Genomic DNA, 27,247 nt, shown 5'->3' with positions numbered 1-27,247 from the left:
TAAAGGAAATGATTCATTTGGTCCCCAGGCAAGGGTGTCAGAGTAAAACAGTTGTTAGAACAGAGTTAAAATGCCTTCTGAATATCTGGTAAAGTAATAGGCTGTTTACTGCACCTCATTTGTAGCAAACACAAAACAGCATGGTTCTGTATCAGTCAGAGGCCATGCTATGATTTTGATGTCCTTGGTTGAACCACTACTTAGCATACATTTGCTATGATGCTTAATATTCTTTGGACATTTATTCTGTGATTATACTAATTAGCAGTATCTTTGCAAATGTTTGAATAATGGCTGCAACAGAGTCATCCAATGAAGCTGGTCAGGCCCTTTTGCATTCTGCCCCATGTGAGCAGGATATAAACCACTCGATAATCTGTTGTGAAGAGTTTGCACAGCACTTTGCAGTTAAAAATGCTCGGATCCACTCCAATTTGGATGTTGTAGTTGATACAGGTATTGTGGATGTAACCTTGGCCCCTGTTTGTCCACTGTTATTGGACATGTTTCAGTTTGTGTATTCTGAGGTTATATACAGAATCTTTGGAGAGGTGAGAGCTACCATATGCATACTGGACCCATGCCCATCTTGGCTGTTGAAAGAGCCCGAGGAGGACTGGATGATTAGGTAATGGGAGGAGTGAATGCTTCACTACAGCAAGGCAGGTTTTCAGCTTGTCTCAGAGGTTGTGGTGAAGGCACTACTGAAAAAAATCTTCCCTAGATCCCACCAGATTGGAAAAATACCAAATATACCCTTTTTAGGCAATTTATTGGAGTGTGTGTGGTGACTTCCCAGCCTCAGGAATTCCTGGATGAAACTGCTTATCTAGATCCATTTCATTTTGGCTTCAGGACTGGCTATGGAACAGGCGCAGGTCTGTTCATCTTGACGGATGACCTACACAGGGTACTGGACAGGAGGAATGTTTCCTTGTTGGTTCCACTGGGCTTTTTAGCGTCTTTTGATACCATCGACCATGACATCCTTCTGGATCACCTCTTTGGGATGGGCCATGGTGGGGGCACTATTTTATAGCTGCTCCAGGTGGTGCTAGGGGACATTTGTTTGACCCCCTGGTCAGTAGCGTGTGGTGTCCCTCAGGGCTTGGTTATAGTCCCCATGCTGTTTAATATCTACATGAAACCACTGGGAGAGGTCATCTAGAGTTTTGGGTTTCAGTGTCATCAGTATGCTGATAACACCCAATTCTTTCTGTCCTATTCATCTGACTCCAAGGAAGCTGTTTCTGTACTAAACTAGTGCCTGCTATCAGTAGGGTGAAAAAATTGAAACTTAATCCAGATAAGACAGAGGTGAAGTGGTCAGGCAGAAGGCAGATCAGAGAATTCAGCCTGTGTTGGGGTTATGCTCCCCCAGAAATCTCAGGTTCGCAGCTTGGGTGTGCTCCTGGATTCAGATCTGAGCCTGGATGCCCAGGTTTCAGCTGTGCCCAGGAGTGCATTTGCACAGTTAAAACTAGTGTGGCAGCTGCACCCATTGCTTGAGAAGTCAGATCTTGCTACGGTGACACATGTCTTTATTACATCTCATTTAGACTACTGCACTGTATGTAGGGCTGCCTTTTGAAACTGTTTGGAAACTTCAGTGGGTGCAAATTGCTGTGGCCAGGCTCTTGACTGGGGTTGACTACAGGGATCATGTGAAACAGTTGCACTGGCCACCAATCCATTTCCAGGCAGAATTCAAAGTGCTGGTTTTGATCTTTAAAGCCCTAAATGGCTTAGGTCCAGACTATCTGAAGGACCTTATCTCCCTATACAAAGGTGGTGGGACTGAGCAAAAGCCCTCCCCAGTGTTAGTATTTTGAGAGGTCAGCTCGGCCCTCTCCCTGCTCTGTTTCTGCCGGCAGCTGAAAACATTTTTATTTAGGCAGGTGTTTGGTGGATGAATTTTTATTTATGTAGTGTGCTGTGCTATATTAATGTTTTAATGATTTTTACTTTTTAAAAAATGTTTTAGCTATGCTGTTTTTAAACTTATGTTTTAATATTAGTGTTACAGTTAGCCCTCCTTATCCATGGATTTTTTACCCACAGATTCAAGCATCCATGGCTTGAAAATATTGAAAAAAATAATATAAATTGTAAATAGCAAACGAAGGCACGTTACACACGCACCTATAGTATGTCCCCAGGATGTACTAGGGTTAGAAAAGGGCGTCACTTCCTGATGCCCCTAACCCTAGTACGGACTGGGTCCGTACAAAATGGCGGCACCCGTTCCACAAGGGCGCCACCATTGCTATGTCACCACCACACCACCTCCAAACGAGGTGGCGCAGAAGTGACGTACTCGCGCTGTGTGAGAGCACCTGGGGCGCTCTTTTGGCGGCGCAGGAAGGAGCTCTGTTTCCGAGCTCCTTCCAGGATTTGCATCGCTGGTGCAGCCTCTACACGGCTGCGCCAGCGATGCAAATGAGAAAGGGGCCGAACGGCCCCTTTCTCTTGGTCCCCGTTGCCATCGGGTGTCCTTGGGGCATGAAGCCCCAAGGACACCCCTTTCCAGGCTGCAGGAAAGCGGCCTTTTGCCACTTCCCCGCAGCCTGGAAAGCGGAGGATCGGGGCCTCAGAGGCTGCCACTCTGGCAGCTGAGGCCCCGATCTAGTGGGGAAAGGGCCAGATACAGGCCGCCCCAAACGGGTGGTCTGTAACGCGCCCTAGATTTTCTATTTTATATAAGGGACACCAATTCAGTATGCCATTGTATTTAATGGGAGTTGAACATCCAAGGATTTTGTTATCCATGGGGGATCCTGGAACCAAACCCCAGCAGATACCAAGGACCCACTGTATTTAAGTTTTTTTAAAAATGTTTAATGCTTTAGTTTTATCCTTTTAAATTATTGTAAGCCACCTTGAATCCCATTTTGGGAGAAAGACAGGATATAAATCCCATAAGCAAATAAAATAAGAACAAACTAAAAAGCAGCTAAACCATAATAATAATAATAATAATAATAATAATAATAATAATGATGTTGGAAAGTACAACACCCTTCAGCAATCAAAGGCCTACCTGCCAATGGAAAGAGTGAAGGGGACAATATAGCCTCATGAGGTAGGAAATTCCACAGCCTGGGGAAAGCAACAAAGAACACTCTCTCACTTCTTCACCAAATGCACCTGTAATGGTGATAGGACACCCTTTCGTAAGAATCTTAAACTTGACAATGGGAGAAAAAGTCCAAAGGAAAATTTGAGATTCTCAGAGAAGGGTTAACTTTCAGTCCCTTTACCATTACAGTTGCATCTTGGACTCAGAAAGCTTAAAAGTAAGTTCTGAGATAAATGATATAATAAACTCAGCCAAAATAATGAGAGGGATGTGGAGGGTACCGTGGGTAGGAATTTAAGGATATTAACTCTATTCAGCATTTTATGTGCAGTAGAACAGAAGTACCTTGAAGAGATGTGGAGAATAATTTAACTTTGTTTTATCAAATATGTTTGCTATTAAATCTCTGAGATGTTTAATAACAAAAAATAACCTCTGCTTTGTACTGAAACTCTGTAAGCATTAACATCCTATGATGAAGGAGGATGGATTAGATTGAAATTCCTTCAGGCAGCACCTGTCGTTTATTGAGACCTTTATAGAATACTGCTTTCTGCCAGAATTTATCTGCTTTTGTAGCAGGGTCTAGGAGTTAATGTCCTCAGCACTTTAAGACACTTGTGTAATGGAGTACAGCAAAGTGAAAAAAGACACAATGGCCCTGTACAGATGGGCCCTTTGCAGTGCGCCCATGACGTGCTAGGATTGCCTTGGAGTGGTGCGTGCACACGCCCCACAACCCTAGCATGTGATGAGGGCGTCGCAGCTGCGCAGCATCCAAACAGTGCTGCGCAGCTGCGACACCATCGGGACATCTTTGTAGGTTTGCAGCAGTGTAACTGCGCCACAAAAAGGAGCCACTTTTTAATGCTCCTTTGTTGCTGCGCAGCAGCATCGCACAGTTTGGTTGTTGCAGCTCTGCTGCGGAGCAAAGAGAGGTGCCTCCCCGGCACCTCTTTCTGACGGTCTGTACCCCGCCAGTGGTTTTACTGTCAGTCTTCAAAAGAGTAGTCATTTCAGTCAGTTGCCCCCAAAACAATAAAGAATCTTGTAACAAACTAACACCAGTGTAAACTCAGAATCCTCAAAACCCAATGCTGCAATAATTTTGTTAGAGCCTTATCACACGAGGGGTTTTGCAGCTCTGTTTCGATGCGACTGCGGGTCCAACCATGCGGATTCATGCTAAAACATGATGTATTATCTCATGTGATTGCTTTCTATGGGGGGTTGTTACGAGTCGCTTCCACAGTCAATCCAAAGTGACTTCTGATTTTGGTGAATTCGGTAACAAGCGAATTCACAAAAATTGCTTCTAAGCTCACTTTGATTTCACTCCGAATTGGTCTGGTGTAGAATGCAACTTTGCTTCCTTCCTGGTACACCCCCCCAAACCTCCAAGGTCTCACATTTCCCATTATGCTGTGCTGCAATTTTGCCCCATTTGCTTCCGGTGCTTGGAAGGGTAGATTTAGATGTAGATGACAGGGGGCCTTATCGTACCCACCCCCCACCCACCCCGTTATGGGCATGGGAAGGGGCCTCTCAGCATTCAGTGCTGCGATGCGTCATTTGCTTCAGTCAGAAGTCTTCCAACCAAAGCAAAGGACACACTTCAGGACTGCATGGGAATGGTTTGGCACCAGGCAATGGGATGGGGCCATTTTGAGGACACTTGAAGGTGTGGTAAAATGCGTTTTTTCTCAGACTTGCACGGCCCCGAGCGGCTCCTTCCCATGCCCATAACAGGGGGGAAATGGATCCAATAAGGTTCATAGTTTGGATCCATATATTTTGAAAACTTGAGTTGTCTTTATTGTGGATGTGGTTCTGCAACTACTCTTTCTAGAAATTTAATACTGGGCCAAAGCAGGCCTTTACAAAAAAAGATTATTAGAAGAAAAAAATCTCAAAATCTCCTGGACGCCATTTTGGATGGGGAAGCAGGCAACATCTTATGCAGCCTTTCTCAAATAGTGGGGCGGGCCCCCCGGGGGGGGGCGTGAGGCTCCGTAAAGGGGGGCGTGAGGCTCTGTTATGCAGAGGTGTACTTATAACAATTTTATAGACAAATGATACTATTTACAGTCGCACGGGGGGCGTGAAATGATTTCTTCTTCCTAGGGGGGGCATGACAGAAAATAATTGAGAAGCACTGATCTTATGGAAATGAATAGCATTAGGACTCTTCTAGATGATAGAATGCACCTAAACTATAGTTGGTGGCTCCATTCTGTAACTGTTACGGCTCAATTCTGTAGACTTCTGGGTTTTGTTTTTCAATAAGATACTTAGAATACCTTGTTAGAACATTTCCCCTTGAGCAATGGCATTAGAACTCTTTATCAGAAAAACCCAAGAGACGGCAGCACAGCATCCAATCAAATTCAACAGCTACAAATTCTCAGATTCTGTAGGATACAGTCATGGAAATTAAAGTGATATTAAACTGCTCTAACTGTAGCATAGATGCTTTTCTAGGATTTTTGGTCTCAGTGATGAGGCATACAAAATTAGGCATAGGTAGATGTTCTGTCTAAGGGATGGTTTCTGGTCATGCCCAAGGAGAAAAGCAGTGGTTTGTAAACACTATGTCAAGGACATAGAACGGATCTGCTCCTTTATCTTATGCACATCTAATAATAACACTTCTGCTAGGGAACTGTAAGCTGACAGAGTTTAATGCAGTTTTCTTACATGACCAAAACTAAGTTTATCTTGGATAGATATGAGCAAAAGCTGATGGAAGGAGTCTATTCTGCAGTTCCATTTCCCTTATCTTGAGCAGCAGATTCTGACAGAAAATCTGGCTGTCATGAATTTCAGTAGGTCCTGATGTGCATCAAGTCACCCAATACAATCAAATATTCACTTCAAGGAAATTGTAGATTTCATTTGCAGCCACAATATCAACTGTAGTTTTGTAGTTTTGAAATTGAACAAAAAGCACTCTTATATATGTGCCTAATTTGCTTGGCAGGGCAAAAGGATCTGGGCAATGAATAGGCTAAAATGCATTATAGCGGTGAAACCGAGGGGTGGAAGGGGCAGCTTCCAAAGATGGATTGTGGCCATGGTGAACACACGTTGCAGCCCCAATCCACCTTGAAGCCAGCTGAAAAAGGAGCAGCAAAGACCCGTTCCTTTTTTTATTTGTTTATTTTTAATTAATATATCTTTATTTTACAAAGCTTGCGTTTTTACAAGATAAATTTTTACAAGACAGTTTTACAACAGGATAAATAAAAACATATATCAACCTATATCAACAAGCTATACATCTGTTATATATTAGGTTTACACCTGATAACTTTCCACAAGAAACTGTATAATTTTATCTTTTAATACAAAATCTTATTCCCCTATCTCTAAGTATGAATAAAACAGTTTTGTTTCTTGTACTTCTCCTTACTGAGCAGCCATTAAGTATAGTCTTACAGCTTCTCAATCCTTTTCCCATTTAGCCATATCTTTCTTATTTATCAATGCTGTTAATCTAGATCTTTCAATTCCCCTATTTCATTTTGCCAAGTCTCTATTTGTGGGGTTATAGGTAATTTCCAGTTCTTTGCTATTATCTTTCTTGCAGCTGAAATTAAATATAATAATATTTTCCAATGTTTCCTTTCTTCCTCTGGGTCTAATAATGAGGTCGTGTTTAACAGATATATTTCTGGTCCAAACTGAAAATCAATTTTTAATATTAACTTTATTTCCAAATGAATCTTTACCCAAAAAGACTTTATATATGTGCATTGCCATCACATATGCAAATATGTACCTTTTCTTTTGGAAGACCCGTTCATTTTTCATCCGGGGAAAAGGCAGCTTTTCTCACCCAGCCACAGCTCCATGGCATCTTCAAGACCCCCTGGCAGTTTGCACACCCCCCCCCCAAACCTTGAAGCCACCCTCACCTGGGCAGCTGCCCAACATCCGGGCAGTGTGGGAGCACACAGCATATAAACATCATGCTTGAAAGCTGCCTGGACAGTGGCTTTAAAGGACTGTCTATTATGGCTCATGTAAGCCAATATAACACTCTTTCTGTAAGTCTACCTTGAAAGTAGATTGTATGGTGGATTTTTGAAAAAGTCACCTGAGTTATTTGGATAAAAATTTAGACATGATGAAATTGCAGTGCAGGCATTCTTCAGTTAACAAAGAACCTGGTTATTATTTTTACAGACTATTTGGTACCACAGATAAGCAATAACATGGAAATAATAAGCATAAGTTCCCATACTACAAAAAAGACAAGATGTTCAATATATTTAAATATGCTTTTTCATTCAAAACTAACAATATGCACATGTGAAATGAAACAACTAGATCAGTTTACTTGCATAAAACAAAAATATGAAGTCGAAGGCTTTCATGGCCGGCATCCATAGTTTTTTGCAGGTTTTTGGGGCTATGTGGCCATGTTCTGTAAGAGTTTATTCCTGACATTTCGCCAGCATCTGTGGCTGGCACCTTCAGAGAATGTTGGCATAGAAGAAAGCTGGATGCACACACACACACAGACACACACACACACACACACAATGTGACCCTGTGTAGGCAGGAATGATTTCCATGTTAATCTGTGTATTGTTCTGTTGTTGATGCCAGGGCCTCCGGATGGGAGAATATGCAAAGGAGGATTAGTGACTGCTAATTGGTGATCATTATCTGCTGAGAAAGCCCCTGATCCTGGGTGATTTCCCATTTGCATTTGCTGAGTCCTCATTTTACTATTCTTCAGGACTGGTAGCTAAACTTTAAGAGTTTCTTCTTTCCAGTTGAAATTATCCAGATGTTTATGGATTTCAATGGCTTCCCTGTGCATTCTGACCTGATAGTTGTTGGCAATGGCATGGTCCAGGATTTCAGTGTTATCAAACAGTATTTTATGCCCAGGATGGTTTATAACATGTAGCAGAACATGTTATAAACCATCCTGGGCATAAAATACTGCTTGATAACATTGAAATTCTGGACAGTGCCACAACTATCAGGTCAGAATGCACAGGGAAGCCATTGAAATCCATAAACATCTGGATAATTTCAACTGGAAAGAAGAAACCCTGAAAGTGAACAAAGTTTGGCTGAGCTAAATCAATTCCTCCATTGAGGTAAATTATGGGTGCCCTCCTAGGAACCTAGTATTTTGGGTAACAATGCCCCACCAGGCTAGATGTACCTGTATTTTGGCTCCGTCTGTTTCCAGTTTATATTGCAACACCTGCCTATGTAATGGCTGCAAAGCCATTTTGAATAGCTGTTTATAGATTGCACTGTTTTCATGCCCTCTTTGAAGAAGAATTTAGGCAACCAGACAAAACCCACCTATCAGTGTATTTATTTCTGTAAAGTTGTAATTATTGCTTTACAGTAGTTGCTTTTGTAAATGGGTTCTTAAAAGGAATTGTAAGGAGAAATCTTGGAAGCAAGTTAAGTATCAAGAAGATTGAGAGTACACTGGTACCACTGTTGCCGAGGTATATTCTGTGATTGAACCAGTTCTTTTTATTTTGGCACAATGCTATTTGCATCCAGATTACTGAAAATGTTAATAATATAAATGGTATGTCTTCTGGCATAGCTGCTCCTTCTTAGAAAAACGCTATTATCATTGCCCTTTATGCCACTGTATTCTTCTACTTGCCCTTTCCTCCTCTGCTGATTAGCTGCCAATATAGTTCTTGAATTTTGAAGTGTTTTGTGAGTTCCCATTTTTAGAATAAGAATAAAGAATTCATCTCATAGCAATTTCCCTCTTAGCAAAAGAAAACAAAACCAAAAAAGTCCAGGTGCATCTCCCCACCTCCCACCCCTTTGCAGACACTTCTCCTGTGATGAGGGCAAATGTTTTCTAGTTTATCTGTGTAAAAACATCACTAATGAAAAGGGATTTGTAACCCTGTGAAATGTTTCCACCATAACCACAATAATTTCTAAACAAATCTTTCTTGTGAGGTTTAGAGCCAAGAGCAAACCCCAGACAGATTGGGATATGAAAATCTGGATTGAAAAACCAAAGATTATGTCCCAAAATAGAAAGAAGTGATTTAAAGCGCTTAGGGCAACCCACAGCAGAGCATGTACTTTTTATGACATGGTGTTCTTTTGTTTTTATCTCTCTTTCATATACAGATAGTGGCTGGATGTTGTTTTTTTAAATCAGCATTTTATGTGTGACGAAAAGTGATGGAAGCTACAGATATGACTGAAGAAAAGCTTTGTTTGAAGGAACAGTTTTAATAGTTACTGTATGCAGGTAGGTATATCAAGAATAGAGACAGAAAAGTTACTGAAAAGGGTTAATGTATGTAGTTAATCATTACTAAGTTTTTAAAAAACCTAATTCAGTTTTATTGACATTGAAAAGGTGAAATATTAACTATGAAATTCACATTAAATTGTAAATTAGTTACTTATTTACTTACCCATTATTGAAAAATAAATGAACTGGTAACTAAGAGCTTGTCAAGGCCTATAAAATCCTATATAGTTTAGCTCCAGGTTGTCTGAAAGAACATATCTCCCTATACAAACCTGTTGGTTTGGGCTTTTTTCGTCAGTCTGTTGCAAACCTCTGGCTGTGGTACAAAACACATTTAAGTAGTGAGACCACACACATCGTGTAATTCTAGAAGAAATTAAAACAGTTCTGTTACACTGCAAAATGAGTGAAGTAATATCTTGTCAGGTTAAAATTGCAATATAAGCAGAACTTTGAAAATTATCATTTTAGATTACATCTCACAGAATCCTCTATGACATGATCAGTTTTAACTATTTCCAAGTTCTGGATATACCTTAGTTATGTTGTAGTTTGTGAAACAGAATTAATTATAAGTGACTTGATACTTCCAAAATATGGAATTGGGTAACATTTGCTGAGACTTTGGGGAACAGGATTTTCTTCACTTACATATCTTGCATGCTTTGTTTTGTGGTTATTCATTGAAAGGTAAACATAAGATTAATTAGCAGCTCTAATTTCTGAGACTCGTATCTCTAAAGAAATCCCATTTGAGAGAGAAAATGGGTTAATCATAGGGAATACATATTGCCTTTAATGTCTACTCTGATCTTCAGAGCAGTTCAGAAGAGAGCTACTTGAAACAGCTACTTGAAAGCCAAACACTGGCAGAATTCAGGGTTTATTATGGAAAGCTATTTGAAAGTGGAAAAATAATGGTACCTGAAGGACTACTGGAGTGTGTTTAGAATTGCTCTTTAAGAGACCTTATCTTGTTGGTTAATACTTCCTTAAGAAACATCTAATATTAAAGGGCAGTAGGTGGACCACAAGTGTGTTAGGATCACACAGGTAACATCACTGGACAAAGAGCCAAGTTTTTAACAGCCAGTCCTCCAGACGATGCCTTTTCATATTCTGCCTTATTCATGGAATGAGGGGGAGGTATTATCTGTGCAACATTGTCTTTCACTTGTAGCACTCCAATGCTTCTCCATTGCTTCTCCAATTTTTTGGGTTTGTTTTTTTATCTTAATACACAAAATAGATTAAGGAGGAGGATGGAAGAGTTTTATAGTGCCTTCTAATAGGAGTTCCCTGTCTGGAAGCATACAATATGTAGTTTTTGAGGACTAGCAGCTCCTTATAGAACTTATTGGTACAGCAGTGAGATTTGTGATGTCACACTGGGTGTAAAACAAGGGTGATGTGATGGTTCAATTTGTTGGATCTACAAATGCAGTTCCTATTTGTACTGAGTAGCTGGGGGCAGAGGAGTTTCCACTAGTGGTTTGTGTTGCTTTGAATAGATGTTGCTATCATGTGTGTCAAAGGGGACAGTGGCATTGCATTGAGGTTAACTCAAAACCAGCACTGGTTTCTCAGCACAGATATAAAACAGTGGGTTTAGCTGAGAAATTGTAGTTAATATAATGCCTATAAAAACAGCCCTGGGATCAAAAAAGTTACTGTCCAGCATCCTCATCCCACAGTGGCCAACAAACTACCTCTGGTATGCTCATAACCGAGACCTGAGGATAGGAGCATGTTCCCTATACCTGTTTTTAGTATGTCGGTCATCAACCATTTGCTGTATTTAATAATATATTTTTACAGTTCTTCTTAGACTATTTTTTCTTGGTCATGTAATATGTTTCCCTGCTGGTCATAGAACATGCCCACACTTGACTTAAATTCTCCCTTGATTTCTTGGATTTTGCCGAAGAGGTCATCAGCCATAGCAAAGCATAATCTGCACAGAATACTTTTGGTGATTGCAAAGTTCCATTATCAATTACAGTTGCCCCTCCATTTTCTTGGACTTGAAGTTTGCGGTCTCGGTTATTCATTGATGGGTGAGCTCCATTGGCTAAAATGGTGCGTATGCAGGAGCATGCAGTCATTCAAGCCAATGGGGGGGGGGGGGTCTGAAATAGATCCCCCACAAAAATGGAGGGGAGACTGTAATATGTACCACAAATTTGAAGCTTTGGTTCCATAGTTACATATTAATTCCCGGAGAAGACAGAACATGAAGGCTCCATCCCCACAAATGAACTGGATCAATAATTTATTCATTTTATTTAGAAGCTTCACTTTATACAAAGATATTTGCATGCTTTTCATAATAAAAGCAGAAATTGTTAGGTAAAGACAGGTACCTCCAAACTAGGGAATCAAATCTTGGGTTATTTCATACTCCCAGGTAAAAACAAATGGTTTCTATATTTTCTCTCTGCTGAATGAAATTATGAGAATTTCAATGCAATTTTGGGGCACTATTTGGATGTTGGAATTATTTGTGGGAAAATTTATTTGTACAAAAATAGACATGCACAATATTTTGTTCAAGAAACAGAGTATTTTGCACAGAATATACAATTTTATGTGCATATATATTGCTTTTTGCGTAGAAAATAAGTTTTCTGCACAAGAATAACATTTTCTATGTAAAAAAGCAAATATATTTGAGCACATTAATTCTCCAGAAAAGAGTGCAAAAAATCTTGTTCCTTGTTTTTTCACTAGGCTGTTCAATGTCACAACTTTCTTTTTTCATCAAGGATTTGAATGTTGATGAAGCAAATGGGTAATCTTTAGAGCCCTAAGCCAAACATACAAGGCATACACTGTTGTTGTTTCCATACCACAAAGAACACAAAAAGCACCCTAGAAAGTAATAAAAGCAGGACACAAGTTCATATCACAAAGAGCTTAGAAATGACATTCAGCCAGGAAAAGTCTAAGGGAGGTAAGCAACAGAGATAAAGAAAAAGAGGCAAGAGTAAGAGATTACTTTCAACAAACCTTATACATAGTAAGGTTTTGTTTAAAATAGGCATGAGGATTAATAGTGTGACTAAACAACAGAAGAGGTGTGTACCTCCAGCTGAATAATAATAATAATAATAATAATAATAACAACAATAATAATAAATTTTATTTCTATTTATTTCTATTTCCCCCTTACAACACAATAAGTATGATCCAAATTTCCCTTGCTGAGCTCCACCATGTTGCTTACAGAAGTGGAGAAGACCTCCGTTTGGTGATGCCATACTTTTCTGTATTTCTAGCCTTTAGTGGAGGAGAAAAAAACACAGGGCTTCTAATTTCAGTGGCATCAGTTGTAACATTGCCCCTAAGGCCTTCTTTGCAGTCCCTATGTGCCTTTAAGGCATGTCCCTCTTACATATCCTGATGGTTTGGGAACACACTTCTCACCTACACATTGTGCAACATCACTTTACTGTGATGCACTGTAATAGGGGAAGTGCCTGAATACATGTAGTGCTAGTCATATCTGTGGCAGCCTTTATTTTAATTCTGTTTTTAGTCTTGCAGTAAATATGCAACAGATAAACCAAGTGTTGGTTCTGTGCACCTGCTGCGAGGCTGGCCCTGCAGCAGTGTGCTTGTTCTTATGCGACCGCTGTCATGGCAACATGCGCACCAACACTTCTACTGAGAGGTCTGTAGGCTCAGTGTTGGTACTTTCTTGTTGCTAAGCATCTGCGGTACTTGCTCAAGTCAGGAATAGCTGTTTCTGGAGATACATGAGATGAGGAACAACATACTCTCTACTTCATCGAAACCAGTCTTTTTTATGAGTACACAAATATTCTTTCTTTAGCGTGTGGGTTAGTGTATTTTTCTCTGTGTTGATGTATTTTTTTCTAGTGTGTGTACAAGACAAAGAGGATTGCATTTTGTATTTATGAATGTCAAAAATATGTCTTACTGACTTTCATAAACTTTTTATAAAAGTTTCCTTAGCTAAGGAATTTATTTAAAGACTGTGAGACCATTTAAATGGAGGTCTTTTTATTCCCTCTTCCTCTTTTGCAGATTGGAATGTTTCTATTTTTATATTTCAGTGTCTTTCAGTATAAAACATGTAAGCATAACTTTAGTGGAATCTACCAGTTCAGTCCCTCACCATTATTTGACTCCTGATGTTTTATGGCTAAAATCCCTCTACAGTTCTAAATGATTGTATTTAGATTTTTGTCTACAGTTAATAATAATAATAATAATAATAATAATAATAATAATAATAATAATAATAAATTTTATTTATATACCGCTTTTCCAAAAGATCAAAGCGGTTTACACAGAATTAAAACCAGTTACAAACACATCATAAAATAGATAAAACCAGTAACACAATATACACTATACAAATCTAAAACAGTCATTCAATAGGGTGAGGCAGAGAGTTGATGGAATCAAAATACACAACTTCATTTCCCAGAGGGAAGACTTGACAGAAGAGGAAGGTTTTAAGCCTCTTTTTAAATGTTTCCAGGGGGATGATAAGGCGGAGCTCCTCGGGAAGACTGTTCCAGATTTGTGGGAACGCTACTGAGAATGTAGTACTGGGATGTAGTAACATATTTAGAAGGTGGAATTTCCAGCAAGTTCTTCCCAGTTGTTCTGTGTGTGCAGGGTGGATTATATGGGGAGATGCGGTCCCTCAAGTAACTCGGGCCCAAGCTATGTTGTCTACATTACTCATTTTCAACCAGATCAGTTGTTTTTTTTTAGTTTTTTCAGAGAATGTAGACATCATCATTGCACTCCAGTCTTTCATACTGTGTCTAAATTAGATGTAGACTTTGAAAATTTTGCTTTTTGTGGACTACAATATGCAGAATCCCCTAGCTGTCTGTGCTGATTTGGGGATTGTGGGTGCTGTGATCCAAATGAGATGTTCCAGCCTCTCTTTAAAATGTAGTTGCAGTGCCACTGTGATAAAGGCATTTTGGCTTCTTCTTCCAGTTGTCTTTTTAATTAGAAAATTTCTTCTTACCTCTTCTTTTCAGAAAGCATCTGCCTTTTGGCGTCTGCCATTTGAATTGCCAAATGTTCACTTTTAAATGATTTTCAGTTCCTGAACTGGCTCTGGTCCTTGCTATAGGTAAAGGGTTAAATACTGGATTCTTCTTTGCAACACTTGCACAGTTGCCTCTTAAAAATAAAAGGATTCAAAAAAAAGGGCGGAAATTAAAGACATTTACCACCACTACACAATAGAGAAAGGGAATTGATTATTTATGATTTGATACAGGAAATTGAAATATTTTGAACTGTGGATGCTTGCATCTGTGGATAAAAAAAATTGTAGATATGGAGGCCTGACTCTATACTGTATCTGTTCAGCAGGAGATACTGGATTTCACAAACCACGTAAGGGTGATAGAGGAAGAGATGGACATTTTGACTCATTTGACAGATTTGGAGACAAATCTGTCGGCACAATTCAACAGTAACTTTTGTGTAGCCTCCCATTAAAACCTTGAACAAGAATACATTTTAATGAGGGTTACACAGGACCCTTACATTAACTGTTGTAGGGCAGGAGAGGTACTTCTTGATTTTTAGGTTCCAAAGTGTCCTATGTGGCCATGTACAGAAATACACTCCATTAATTTAGGGGAAATGTGTATAGATGCAAGTAGTCCTATAGAACTGTGACACAATAGTATGATTGTTCAGACTGGCTAATACAGTTGTATAATCTATGTGAGAACCAGTGGGTGTAGTGGTTTGTGTGCTAAACTATGATTCTGGAGACCAGGATTTGAATACCCACTCTGCCATGTATACTGTATATAATCAGCTATAAGTCAACCTCATGTATAAGTTGAGGGCAAGTTTTGGGGCCAAAATTATGGATTTTGCAATGAACCATAGATAAGTTGAGGGTAAAACATAGGGCATATAGCAAAAGATCTAAAGGATGACGCAAAGTAAAACAAGGTCAAAGAACTTAAAAATTCCAGCAGGCATAATTCCTGTGCTTACTCTTAACACTGGATGGATGAGAGAGCAGTGCTTCCAGGACAGATTGTACTCTTGCTTTTCACCAGGGAATGGTTCCTTCTTTTAAATAAGAGTTAAGATACAGTACTTACATTGACCCATGAATAAATCAACTCAGGTTGTTTGGGTCAATTTTTTGACTTAAATTTCTAGACTTATCTCTGGCTTTGCTTCGCCAACGAAGATTCAGGAAGGACACATCCTGCGCTTTGTACAAGCGCGTTGGTGACTAAAAAGGCCAATCCGGGACAAACAGGTTCAGTTGCAGAATGCACAGCGGAAAGTCTCCTTTGGTGATGTTTCCAGGTTGTGGTTCTTTCTGCGTTGTCGTTTCTCTTCGAGGCTCGTTCGCCGTGAGCTTTCGAAAAAGGCTGCAGCATTGTGGATAGTGCGTCTCCATGCCTCCTGATGCAAGGCAAGGGCAGACCATTGTTGGTGATCAATTTGGCCAAGCCTGAGATGTTGTTTCAGGGAGTCCTTGTATCTCTTCTTTGGGGCGCCCCTCTTACGCTGACCCGTGGCGAGTTCACCGTAGAATACTATTTTGGGGAGGCGATGGTCCTTCATCCTAGAAACGTGTCCTGCCCAGCGCAGATGCGTCCTCAATAGCATGGCCTCAATGCTGGTGATCCCTGCTTGCTCGAGGACAGCAACATTGGTCACATAGTCAGTCCAGTGTATATTTAGAATTGTGCGTAAACAGCGCTGATGAAAGCGTTCAAGGAGTCATAGGTGTTGGCGATAGGTGACCCATGTTTCAGACCCATAGAGGAGAATAGACAGTACAATGGCTCTATACACACTGATTTTTGTGCTTTGCCTCAAGTGTTTGTTACTCCAGACTCTTTTGTGAAGCCTTCCGAATGCACTATATGCCTTTGCCAGTCTGTGATCTATCTCTTTATCAATCTTCGCATCTGAGGAGATGATGCTTCCCAGGTAGGTGAACTGCTGGACGGACTTAAGCACAGATATGCCTACAGTGATGTGGGGATGGTAGTGTTCTTCCTGAGGTTCCTAGACTTATACATGAGTATATACAGTACATGAACATCATCAGTTGGATCCCAACTCTGCCTCCTGTAGATAGAAGGGGTCCTTCAATCTCTGGAATGCTTCTGATTTAGGAAAGGTATTATGGTGCTGGAATGAGGTAGAAGACCATTTTTGGTGATTCTTCCTCCTCCTACATCTGTCCCCCCTCCCAACCTGTGTATGTGGAACCATGTAGGAGGGTTAGGGCATGCCATAAGAGAGAAGTCACAATAGGAAGACACAGATTAATGGAACAGCTATCAGGAAATGGCTCTGTACAGAGTTAGAGTAGAAAGTTGTTGTTTTAAAGCTTGTTTATATAATATTCTTTGCTGTATATAACTCCTGCTTGATTCTTAAGGGTAACTACCACCACTTGATGCTAATGCTTAAAAGTAGACTCTAGTTGAAGCAGTGTAACTAAGAAAGAGAGAACTGAAATACCCTAATACCAACAGAATTTAACTAATCTAGCCCAGTCATGGAGGCACAGGAAGAAGAGTTTGAACAGTATTGAGGCCATTTGTTGGGATTTAGAGACCCCATTGAGCCTTCCAGGGAGGAGCACTCCCCTCTGCCACCCAACACCCTTTAAAATTGCACTAACAAGTCCACCATTGATTGTATGGAGCATTGGGGCCAATTTTGCCATGTTTTACATGATCCCTAGACTATTTTAAGTCCAAGATGGCCCTTTTTTTATACCAAAAGTAAGTGATTAAGAGCTCAGTGTCCAGATCACTTCCTGTTTAAACAAAAAGCCTCTTGGGGCCTAAAACAGGAAAAACATGGTAAAAGTGCCCCCATTCCTCCTGGATGGTGTTTGGAAAGCAGTGCAGATTCCCTCATCCTAAATCTTAATTTCAGGGATTGATTGCCATTTTGTCAGTTACCGTGTATCTATCTGGAGTTCCCAATAGTCAACCTTCTGGTCACCTGAGATTCCAGGTAGTGAACAATGTTATTTTCCAAAAGAGGTAACCTAACATTAACACTCTCCTTAAGAACTGGACTTCAGGGTATTTAAGATGAGAATATAAGCAGGTAGGTTGGTAATCTTTTAAGCTATTTAATAAGATTTTCAACTCAGATCTTAATAAATAATAAATAATAATGATACTGGAAGCTAAGCAGGGTCAGCTTTGGTTAGTACTTTTTTAGGAGACTGCCCACAAATAACAGGTGCTGTACGCCGTATTTCAGAGGAAGGAACTGCCAAAACAACCTCATGAGCATTCGTTGCCTGAGAAAACACTATGAAATTCCCGAGTTCACCATTAGATGACAGGCAGTGTAAAGGTACATAGTGAATTATCCACTCTCTCTGGGGAGGATTATTACATAGTATATGAGAGCCAGCATGGTGTAGCAGTTTGATATTTGGAGTGTGGCTCTGGTGAGCGACGTTTGAATCCCTGCTTGGCCATGTAAATCCACTGGGTGACCTTGGGAAAAGTCTCAGTCTATCAGCCTCAGAGGATGACAATGGCAAACACCCTCTGAAGGAACTTTCCAAGAAAACCCTGTGATAGATTTTAAGTTCACGAAAAGTTGGAAATGACTTGAAGACAAGCAAGACACACATTACATAATATAGAGATACTCATTGTCTAGGCACCTTGTTATTTATAGACATATTAACTTTTGAGTTAGCAACACTTATGTTATTTTGTTCTCACGAGGAACATGCTACTTACAGTACTGAGTACAATACAACACTCTCCATACATGAGAGAGATTGTAAAACAATGCAGAGATTAGAAAATTATAATGGCTTTATATTGTCTAGCGCCAGTGGCGTCACTAGGATAGGTGTCATCCAGGGCGGTAACTGATAGTGTCACACATCCCCATTAATCCTCCCATACCACACCATACAGAATCCTTAGTAATATTCTTTGTACTAATATTACTCATAAATCATAATTCCTATATCACTGAATATAATAATAATAATAATAATAATAATAATAATAATAATAATAATTTTTATTTATATATTCTGCCTCTCCCTATGGATTGAGGTGGGAGAACAGCACATATATAAAGTTACACATAGTTAAAATACATTCTTATTATACAAAGCTAACAGTTGTGATATAAACAACTAGCAAAATTAGAATTACACATTTAAATTGCAGCATTACATGCACAGTCTAAAAATATTTACATATACATAGTTTTATGTGATTAAAGTGAAAACATGGTAAAACACAATGTTTTTAAATATATATATTTTTAAAAATGAAAAATTTAAATTTTAAATTTTTGAATTTTGAAATTTAATTTTTTAAAAATCCTGAGGCCTCACCTTTTTCCTCCTACTGAATCTTACTTCCTCCTACTGAATCTTTATAGCATTTTAAAGGGACACAGACAAATGCCAAAAAGCAAGTATTTGAGGAGCAGTGGTGTCACACACACCTTTAGGGTGTCACCTGGTGCAGACCCCAATAAGATGGAATTCTGAGTTCTGCAAGTCTGGGTATCTGCCATCATGCATGACTCAGGCAATTGTAAGGCCAAATTGCACCTAGCCAGCTGTCTGGTTTTTCTGTTTCTACATTACTGGGTTCTTCATAATTTATAGGTATGCTAGCTAGACCCACAGAATGAATTATCAACTATTTTAAAGTCATGAATAAACCTTTTTAAAACCATTATTGCACTATGCATCACCCAGTATCCAATTTCTTTCATTAACATTCAAAGGCATAGCCATGTTAGTCTGGAAAATCAGTATGCAAAGGGATCTTGTAGTACCTTTGAGACTAACTGAAAGAAAGAAGCTAGTAGCATGAGCTTTCGCAGATTGGGTAAATTTCCTCAGATGCATGGAGGAAGTAGATTAAAATCAACAAATGCTCATGCTACTAGCTTCTTTCTTTCAGTTAGTCTCAAAGTTGCAAGAAGATCCCATTTTGCATACTGACTTTAATTAATATTTTCTATTAGCCCACTTCAGGGCTTGAGTTTGGCAAAACATATAATGAAAAATAGGGTCTAGTCTATAATGTGAACCAAACATTGAGGATGGGGGGTCTCTGGGAACAGCCCCGGGAGCTGCATGCTACCCACAGGCTGCACTTTCCCCAACCCTGACCTTGGAACACTGCATCCAACCTACTCTGGTGATGTGTAGCACCTGGCACAAAAGTGCAAGAAGACAAAATGGTTAACATTCGCCTTTCCCTTTCCAATAATGAGTTCCCTGCATTAGAATTTGCTTCAGAAATGCTACTGGTGATGGAAGCTAACTCCATATCTATTGTGCCAAGCAGGATGCTGATTTTTCTTCTGACTACTTAGCAAGATTAGAAACAAACATAGATGTATTTGGTATCATATTTATTACAGATCAGTGGGAATTTTTTCAGTATAAATGTTCTTTGAACTTGAAAGGTTGTGCAAATTCAGTATCTCTTAAGATTTTAATTAGTTGTCAGCAAACAGGTTTTGTTTTTTTGTTTTTTTATTTTTTATTTTGGTTAGGACAGATTGATTAGAAGCTCAAGCAATGCCTCTACATGGACATTTAATTAATTTCTTACATTAATTGGAGGCTTTTTTTTGTGAGACAAGTGTTTGTATAGAATGAAGACCCCATTAAGAATGGTACAATTTGCCCATTTACTTCATTTGCTAATGTCAAACTGTTTCTCATTGCCACTTTGTATCTGTGAAAATAAATAATAATAATAATAATAATAAATATTACTGTTAGATAAAAGTAAATATCATACTGCTGCCACAGCCCTGTTCTTTAAAACCTGTATTTACATATAGGAGGAGGGAGATAATAATAATAAAAAAATAAAATAAAATTTAAAAATCTTTATTTTTTAAAAAGGCAATTCAAAACTATAACAAATTAAAATGAAAGTTGGAGTAGGCTCTGAATTGGATGTAGTTTGACATAGGAGAAAGACTCAAAAGGGAAATAAAACGACAAAAATCAAAATTCCATAATGTCAGTGGCATCCCACACTTGGATGTCACCCAATGCAGGGGTGGGGGGCTTTGGGGTGGGGCCACCAGGGCTCTCGCCCAACTACCCGTGCCTCTCCCTCCCGTACTGCATGGCTTTACTTGCAAGTATAGGAGCACAGTGCAGGGACAGAGGGGACACCAGGCACTCTGCCTCCCTGACAGTACTGTGGCACGCATCAGGGAGGAGGGGTGCTCGCCAGGCATCACCCACCCCCTTGTGGGGTGTCACCGAATACGATCCACACACCCTGCACACCCCTAATGATGCCACTGTGTACCATCACACCATGGCAGTTAAAGTGGTGTCAAACTGGATTATTTCTGCAGTGCAGATGCAACCTAGATTGGATTTATACCATCATAACTCAGCAAAAGGATGCCAGTGTTCACTTTTTTATATAATCATAGTAACTGCCTGATCAGTAAATACAGAAGCAGTTTTCAGCTGGGACAGCTTCCTCACAGCACCCTTACGAGAGAACTAAAGGTCCTGCAGGAAAAGTATGAATGGCCTAGAGATGTTATATTAACCAGGAACCCAAACACGAGTGCCCTTTCTCTTTCATTTTTTGGCCTGTTAACAGGTTTTCTTTTGTTTTTAATTAGGATGTATAGGACCTTTGCCAGAAATGAGAGGGAAGTCTTTTTTGCTGCTCTTTGCCGAAACCAGGAAGAAGCCCTCCCTTTCCACAAAGCTGTGCTTCTGAATAACCTGCATTTTTATGCAGTCTTCATTTTCTTGTTTAGTTTTAAAATAGCTTTTAGACCCACTCAGAAATGTTGATTCTTCTTCCTTTAGACTGATTTAAAAACATAAGAACAGCTATTCTGGATGAGACTAAGGAATTACATAGTCCAATATTCTGTTCACACAGTGGCCAGCCTGTCTTCTGTCTCCAGTAACTGATACCCGGGGGCATATTGTCTCGGAGACTAGAGGTGACCTATAGGCACACATTTAACTTGGGTTTGCTTGTTTCTGTGATTTGCTTTCATGCTGGTGGTTGTGCATGTATAATAAACATAGTACTACAATAGGAAGAATCCACTATCACCCTGGGACACTTTTCTGATAATGCCTTACAAATTGGATACCTGACAGTCAAATGTCCAGATCCAGCAAGTGCAGTGTGCATGAAGCAAGAGTCCATTAGAGTAACAGATGTGGATCCAACTTGTCATCCTGAACCTATATATGCCCAGGTGGTGATGTCTTTCCCCAAAGTTGGATGAGGGCTGCAGACTCAGGTCTCAGTTTCCACTTGTTTTGTGTCCTTCAGATTTTTGATCTAAAGATGATTGTTATTACCTACAAAGATCCACTTCATTGATGTAGAAAAAAGCTGTGTTTATCATTTTCTTGCCTCACAAAAAAAAGAAAAAAAACCCTCTGCAGGATAAAAGCAGAGAAATGACAAGCTGATATAAATATATTTGCTTCCATTGTTAGTCAGTTTTTAAATCAAAATAAAGTTATAAGTAGTTACTGAAAATGCCACAGGAAATAGGGGAATAGGCACTTCACAGAGGAGTTTTCTGACATTTCTTTAAAAAAAACAGACATACCGTAATCCAATATCTGATAGGACTGATAGCTGTAAATTGTTTCAGCAAATTATTAGACTGATCCCCCCAACACAGAGACAGAGATATAACTCATTAATAAAATGATGGGTAGGTCAAAGAGCCCTGGCATGAGCTGTTATAGATCAGAAGATAATGGTTATACATGCCTTTCTAGCTAAAATAAAACAGTCTTTCTGCAGAAACATAAATTGCAGAAGGGCAGTACCAGTTGAGGGAATGACAACCCACATCTAGCACCTGGTACATATGCATAAATCATTTTGGAGTGTGGTGTGGTTGGAGGTGTGGTTGGAGTTGCAGTTATTGAATCTAGGTGCCCCTTTCCTACTTCACGTTAGGTGACTTAACAGTTCTAACCATCTGTTAGGCAGAGGAGATCCTTGTGTGATGCAGTGTCTGTGATGTGTCTTGCTGTGTACCAGGACTTCTGTATTCTGTTGCTCAGTCCTTATAGCCTGGCAAGCAATTAAGAAAGGACTGGCTTCACAATTCTTTGGAAGAATTGTAGCATCAAAGGATGCTGATCAAAGGATACAAATTCAAAAGATGCACAGTTTTTGGTTCTTTTTCTTTCTAGATCAGATGCCTTACTTTTGTCTTCCGTAACATTCCAGCAGCTTGTTTACCACATTAGAAATTTGCAGCCTGGAAGACATTTTGTAATAACATGAAATCACACACACACACACACACACACACACACACACACACACACACACACTATTTTACAGATGTTGTGAACACTGAGTACCAGATTTGTATTCACATAAGCATTCTTAGAGATGTGATTTTTGCAGATTAACAGCCACTGAAATGCTTTTAGTTTACATGTATTTAATTGTGTTTTAACTCATGTGTTGTCTTTCAACACTGATTTGGATACCTTGGTAGGTTAAGATGTTTATAAATATATTAAATAAATAAATGATTAAATAAGAGACAGCCTATAAATATAGGCATAAATCCAATGGTTAGTCATAAATAGTGCATAGGTGTTGCCTTGGCAAATTGAGTTAGAACTAACAATCTGATACATTTTTAAAAAACATAAGATACTGACTGTTTCTTAGTATGTGTTTATTATACATTTGTTCTATCTTGTTTTCAAATCTAGGTTGAAGTGAGAAATTATGATTGCAACTGGGGGAGTCATAACAGGACTGGCTGCCTTAAAGCGGCAGGACTCTGCCAGATCCCAGCATCATCTGAACCTGACATCATCACCAGCTGCTGAAGAGCAAAAACCAGTGAAGCGTCGCCCCCGGGCAGATGTTGTTGTGGTCCGTGGCAAAATTCGACTGTATTCCCCATCAGGATTCTTCCTTGTTCTGGGAGTGCTCATTTCATTCCTAGGGATTGGTATGGCCATTCTTGGGTATTGGCCCCAAAAGGATCTTCTTCTTGCATCTGAAGATAGCTTGTCACTCAACGAGACCCAAGGCATAGGAAAAGAAAATGGCATTATAATTCGTTTCCTTGAACAGCATTTACATTCTGATAAGATGAAAATGTTGGGGCCTTTCACTATGGGCATTGGAATCTTTATCTTTATTTGTGCAAATGCAATGCTCCATGAAAATCGTGACAAAGAGACAAAGATCATACACATGAGAGACATCTATTCCACTGTCATTGACATACATACTCTGAGAATCAATGAACAAAAGCAGCTGAATGGTGCCTACACTGGCTTCGTGGGAGAGAATGAACCTAAGCACAGTGGAAGTTCTTGTGCATCGCGCCTGGCTGCAAATACAATTGCACCTTTCTCAGGCTTTGCAAGCAACTTACAAGTGGATTGCAGTGTTGAAGAGGATGACATATCTGTAAACGATAGCAAACATTCCACTAGTATTTTTCCACCTTTGCTGACTGAGCGCTCTGGTTCAGTCTTTGGCCTTTACCCTCACTCTGGGAAAGCAAAGGATGACAGAAGTAGCGGCTCTCTAAAATGTGAAACAAAATCGATTGTCTCATCCTCCATTAATGCTTTCACATTACCAGTAATTAAACTAAATAACTGTGTTATTGATGAGCCAAGTATAGACAACATCACGGAAGATTCTGTGAGTACTAGGGGTAGGCCTAAAAATTTGTCCATGGATTCTTTAGCTGTCCCATTGACTGATGCCAATGACAGCTACAAACCTTCTGGTGCACTGATACCAAGAAATAATTTATATGGAGATTCTACATCCAATCAGTTCAAATCATCTATGACTCTAGGACCCATTGCTGGAAAGCTTTTATCACCTGGTGCAGCCAGAAAACAGTTTGGGTCTAACACCTCATTGCATCTTTTGTCTGCACATTCAAAATCCCTAGATTTAGATAGGGGCCCTTCTACTCTCACTGTACAAGTTGAACAAAGAAAACATCCAAGTTGGCCAAGACTAGACCGTAGCAATAGTAAAGGTTATATGAAACTAGAAAACAAAGAAGACCCAATGGACAGGCTCCTTGTGCCATCTGCCACAGTCAAAAAGGATTTTACTAATAAAGAAAAGCTTCTTATGATTTCCAGATCTCATAATAATTTGAGCTTTGAACATGATGAGTTTTTGAGTAACAATCTAAAGCGTGGGACCTCTGAGACAAGGTTTTAACAGTTAGGTGACTACAGTCAATGTATTTGCCAGTATTTTTTTTTAAATCAAAATGAAATCATTTTGACATAATTTTAGCCAGGTGTCCTTTGTTTATGTTTCTTGATTTGTTTCCAATATAAGTCTGTTCTTTAAAAACACCAAATATTTCCATCAGATGAAAATTGATTTGTGTTAGCAATGGTTATTTTTCACCTTTGCCAACTGTTTAATGTCAAGAAGCTTGTTTACCAAAACACTGTATGGGCAGAATGCTGATTGGATGGTGTTTGTGCTAGATGGGAACAGGATGGTGGATTGAGAATGGACTTCTTAATTTACAACTGCAATACTGTGCATTATCATTGCTTGGCATATTTAGGTGCCTCACATCAATTGCTTACCAGCCATTGCTCTTTTGTTTCTATATAAGCATGCTGTCTTTCATTGCTAAGAGTAAAGAGCTGACTGAATAAAGATCAAAATTCAAATCCATCAGTAATGGCCACATTTTAACATTGGTGTATTTAAATATTTAACTAAAGATAAAGATGAATGCAGAGTTTGTACTAGAGCCAAATTTAGCCCCTAGGTTGAAGCAGCTGTTTGGCTGTTTTTCTTTTTGAAAGGAAGATCCACCCTTCTATTTTTTTAAAAAAATATCTGCTCTCAAACTTCTTATTAGTTTGAAAAGAAAATTTCCATGTGGCCTGGGGGTTGCTCTTTGACCAACAGAAGTCCAGGTCTATCTTGGACATGTGGAAAGAGCTGCATGGCTCTTTAAGCTCAGGTTGTAAAGTAGGTAACGGACACAGTTCCCAGGAATTATTCACATACTCATGCAGTGACATCTCCCAGTTATTTCCCCCAGGCTTGCTTAAAGGATATTTTCAGTAGGGTGTGCCCATTTCTTTTGCATATAATGGTAATTTAGAAATAAACTGAATAATATTTAGTAAAACTGTTACCATATTAGATAGAATTTGGGAGCAAGAAAAAAGTGCAAATTAATAATCATTTCAACTTGCTATTATAAACCTGACATCACTGTCATGTCTAAAAGCTGATACATCATAATAACACAACGACAAGGGAATACATTAAGCTAGACATCCAGGACAGTGATTCTCAGTCTTGGATTCCCAGATGTTGTTGGACTACAGTTCCCATTCCTGCCCACTCACCAGTTTGGATGGGGTGATGGAAGCTGTTGAGGCCCAAATAACTGATATGTGGAGAACAGATGTTCCTTGGAACAGCTTAACTTTTTTCTGGATATGGTGTGAATCGAAATGCAAATGTTGCAGTTCATAAATCATGACAACATGAAATATGAAACTTCTGTTGACCATATGTTCAACTGCCCTGTTTAAGTGTCCTATAAGCAAAGATAATAAACTCATGAAATGTTGAAGTGTGCTATTCCCCTTCCCCCTGTCTTCATTTCCATTCCTGCTCATGTGGAAAGCAGTTTCTGATAAGGAGAGCCTCTTCTATCTATGAATGCTCTGCATATAATTCCGAATTCTGGAAAATAACTGTTCTGATTCATGCAGATCAGCTACATGTCTAAAGGAGGCTCTTTGCTTCAGTAAGCCAATCTCCACATGAGACCAACAGAAGCAGGGATATACTGGGTGGGGTGAGCACATTTCCTTCATGTTTATGATCCATTCTTATAGAATATGGGAACTAGAGTTAGAACTATAATGTCACTCAGTGCCATGGTAAATTTTATTGGAAATTGCCACAAAGATGGTCATTTTTCTGGGAAGCGTTTTATCTTCTCCAGCTGGATCACCATTGATGCTGATTCTTATTGCTAAATGAGTTAGTGATGTGAATGTAAAAAATTCCCTATATTGCACTGAGGGAATTCAATCTTAATCTTGCTGACTGGTCTGTTGTGGTCCAGTCTACTCACGTGGTTTGGCCAACAGCATGACAATGTTAATCGGTCATCTTAGCAGATGTTTCATATTTTCACTTAGTCTAAATAACTCAGGAATTATTAAAATAGTTTCTCCCAAAACAGTTATGTCAAAATGTTGTACTTCAGTTGACTGAAAAGACAAAAGACAGAAATTTTCTATTATTGTCCAGCTCCATACTCTAACAATGTGATGTTTCTGTGACAAAAGCATTACTTGCCCAGTGAATTGAGGCATAAGTGTTAACATGTTAGAATCTCAAGTCTATATATTGTAACAGAGTTGGCTAAATATTTTGCTATGAAGCTTTTAATAACTTTCTGGTCAGTGTTCTTAATACGTTTGCTATTTTTTTAAGTAAAAAACAAAAAGTATATAATATCTCTGTGTAGTAAATGCCTGTTTTCCTGGTATTTCATAATTCTGCTGTTACAACGAAAGAAGGCAAGTTTCCCTTATCGACCCCCTGGGATATATGCTCTAGGATTTTTCTCCATAATGTGGTACCTTTTGGACAGTAACTCTAAGAATCTCCCAGCCGGTATGGCTATTGATTTGGAGCTGTAGTCCAAAGAAGTAACTTTTCCATGTTGTTTTGATGAAGCAATACGTAGGGTGTGCCCAGAAAGCCCTGCTTCATGTCTTCACTATGTTCTACTCTAATGAAGAAAACTATCACCCTACATTCTGGAGAGGTTTTAACAGTATAATTGTACATGAGGGTTTTTATTGTTGTTGTTTTGCA

At 39.3% G+C, this 27,247-nt stretch overlaps 1 protein-coding gene across 1 annotated transcript in view; it reads left to right on the top strand.

The window, feature by feature from the left end:
* The window catches only part of LOC149311116 (transmembrane protein 200A-like), an 88,213-nt gene extending 61,372 nt beyond the window's left edge, over nucleotides 1-26,841 (top strand). Inside the window, exons 2-3 of the mRNA XM_089530391.1 lie at nucleotides 9,218-9,341; nucleotides 23,101-26,841. Coding sequence (XP_089386517.1) covers nucleotides 23,117-24,592 — 1,476 coding nt within the window. The 5' untranslated portion in view covers nucleotides 9,218-9,341; nucleotides 23,101-23,116 and the 3' untranslated portion in view covers nucleotides 24,593-26,841. The remainder of the gene's footprint in view (nucleotides 1-9,217; nucleotides 9,342-23,100) is intronic.
* The last annotated feature ends 406 nt before the right edge of the window (nucleotides 26,842-27,247 follow it).

Source organism: Sceloporus occidentalis, unplaced genomic scaffold, assembly GCF_023333645.1.
Source record: "Sceloporus occidentalis isolate IW3139 unplaced genomic scaffold, rSceOcc1.0.p SCAF_6, whole genome shotgun sequence".
Classification (NCBI taxonomy): domain Eukaryota; kingdom Metazoa; phylum Chordata; class Lepidosauria; order Squamata; family Phrynosomatidae; genus Sceloporus; species Sceloporus occidentalis.
The sequence above is the reverse complement of the archived record's forward strand: the minus strand, read 5'-3'. Positions and strand labels throughout refer to the sequence as shown.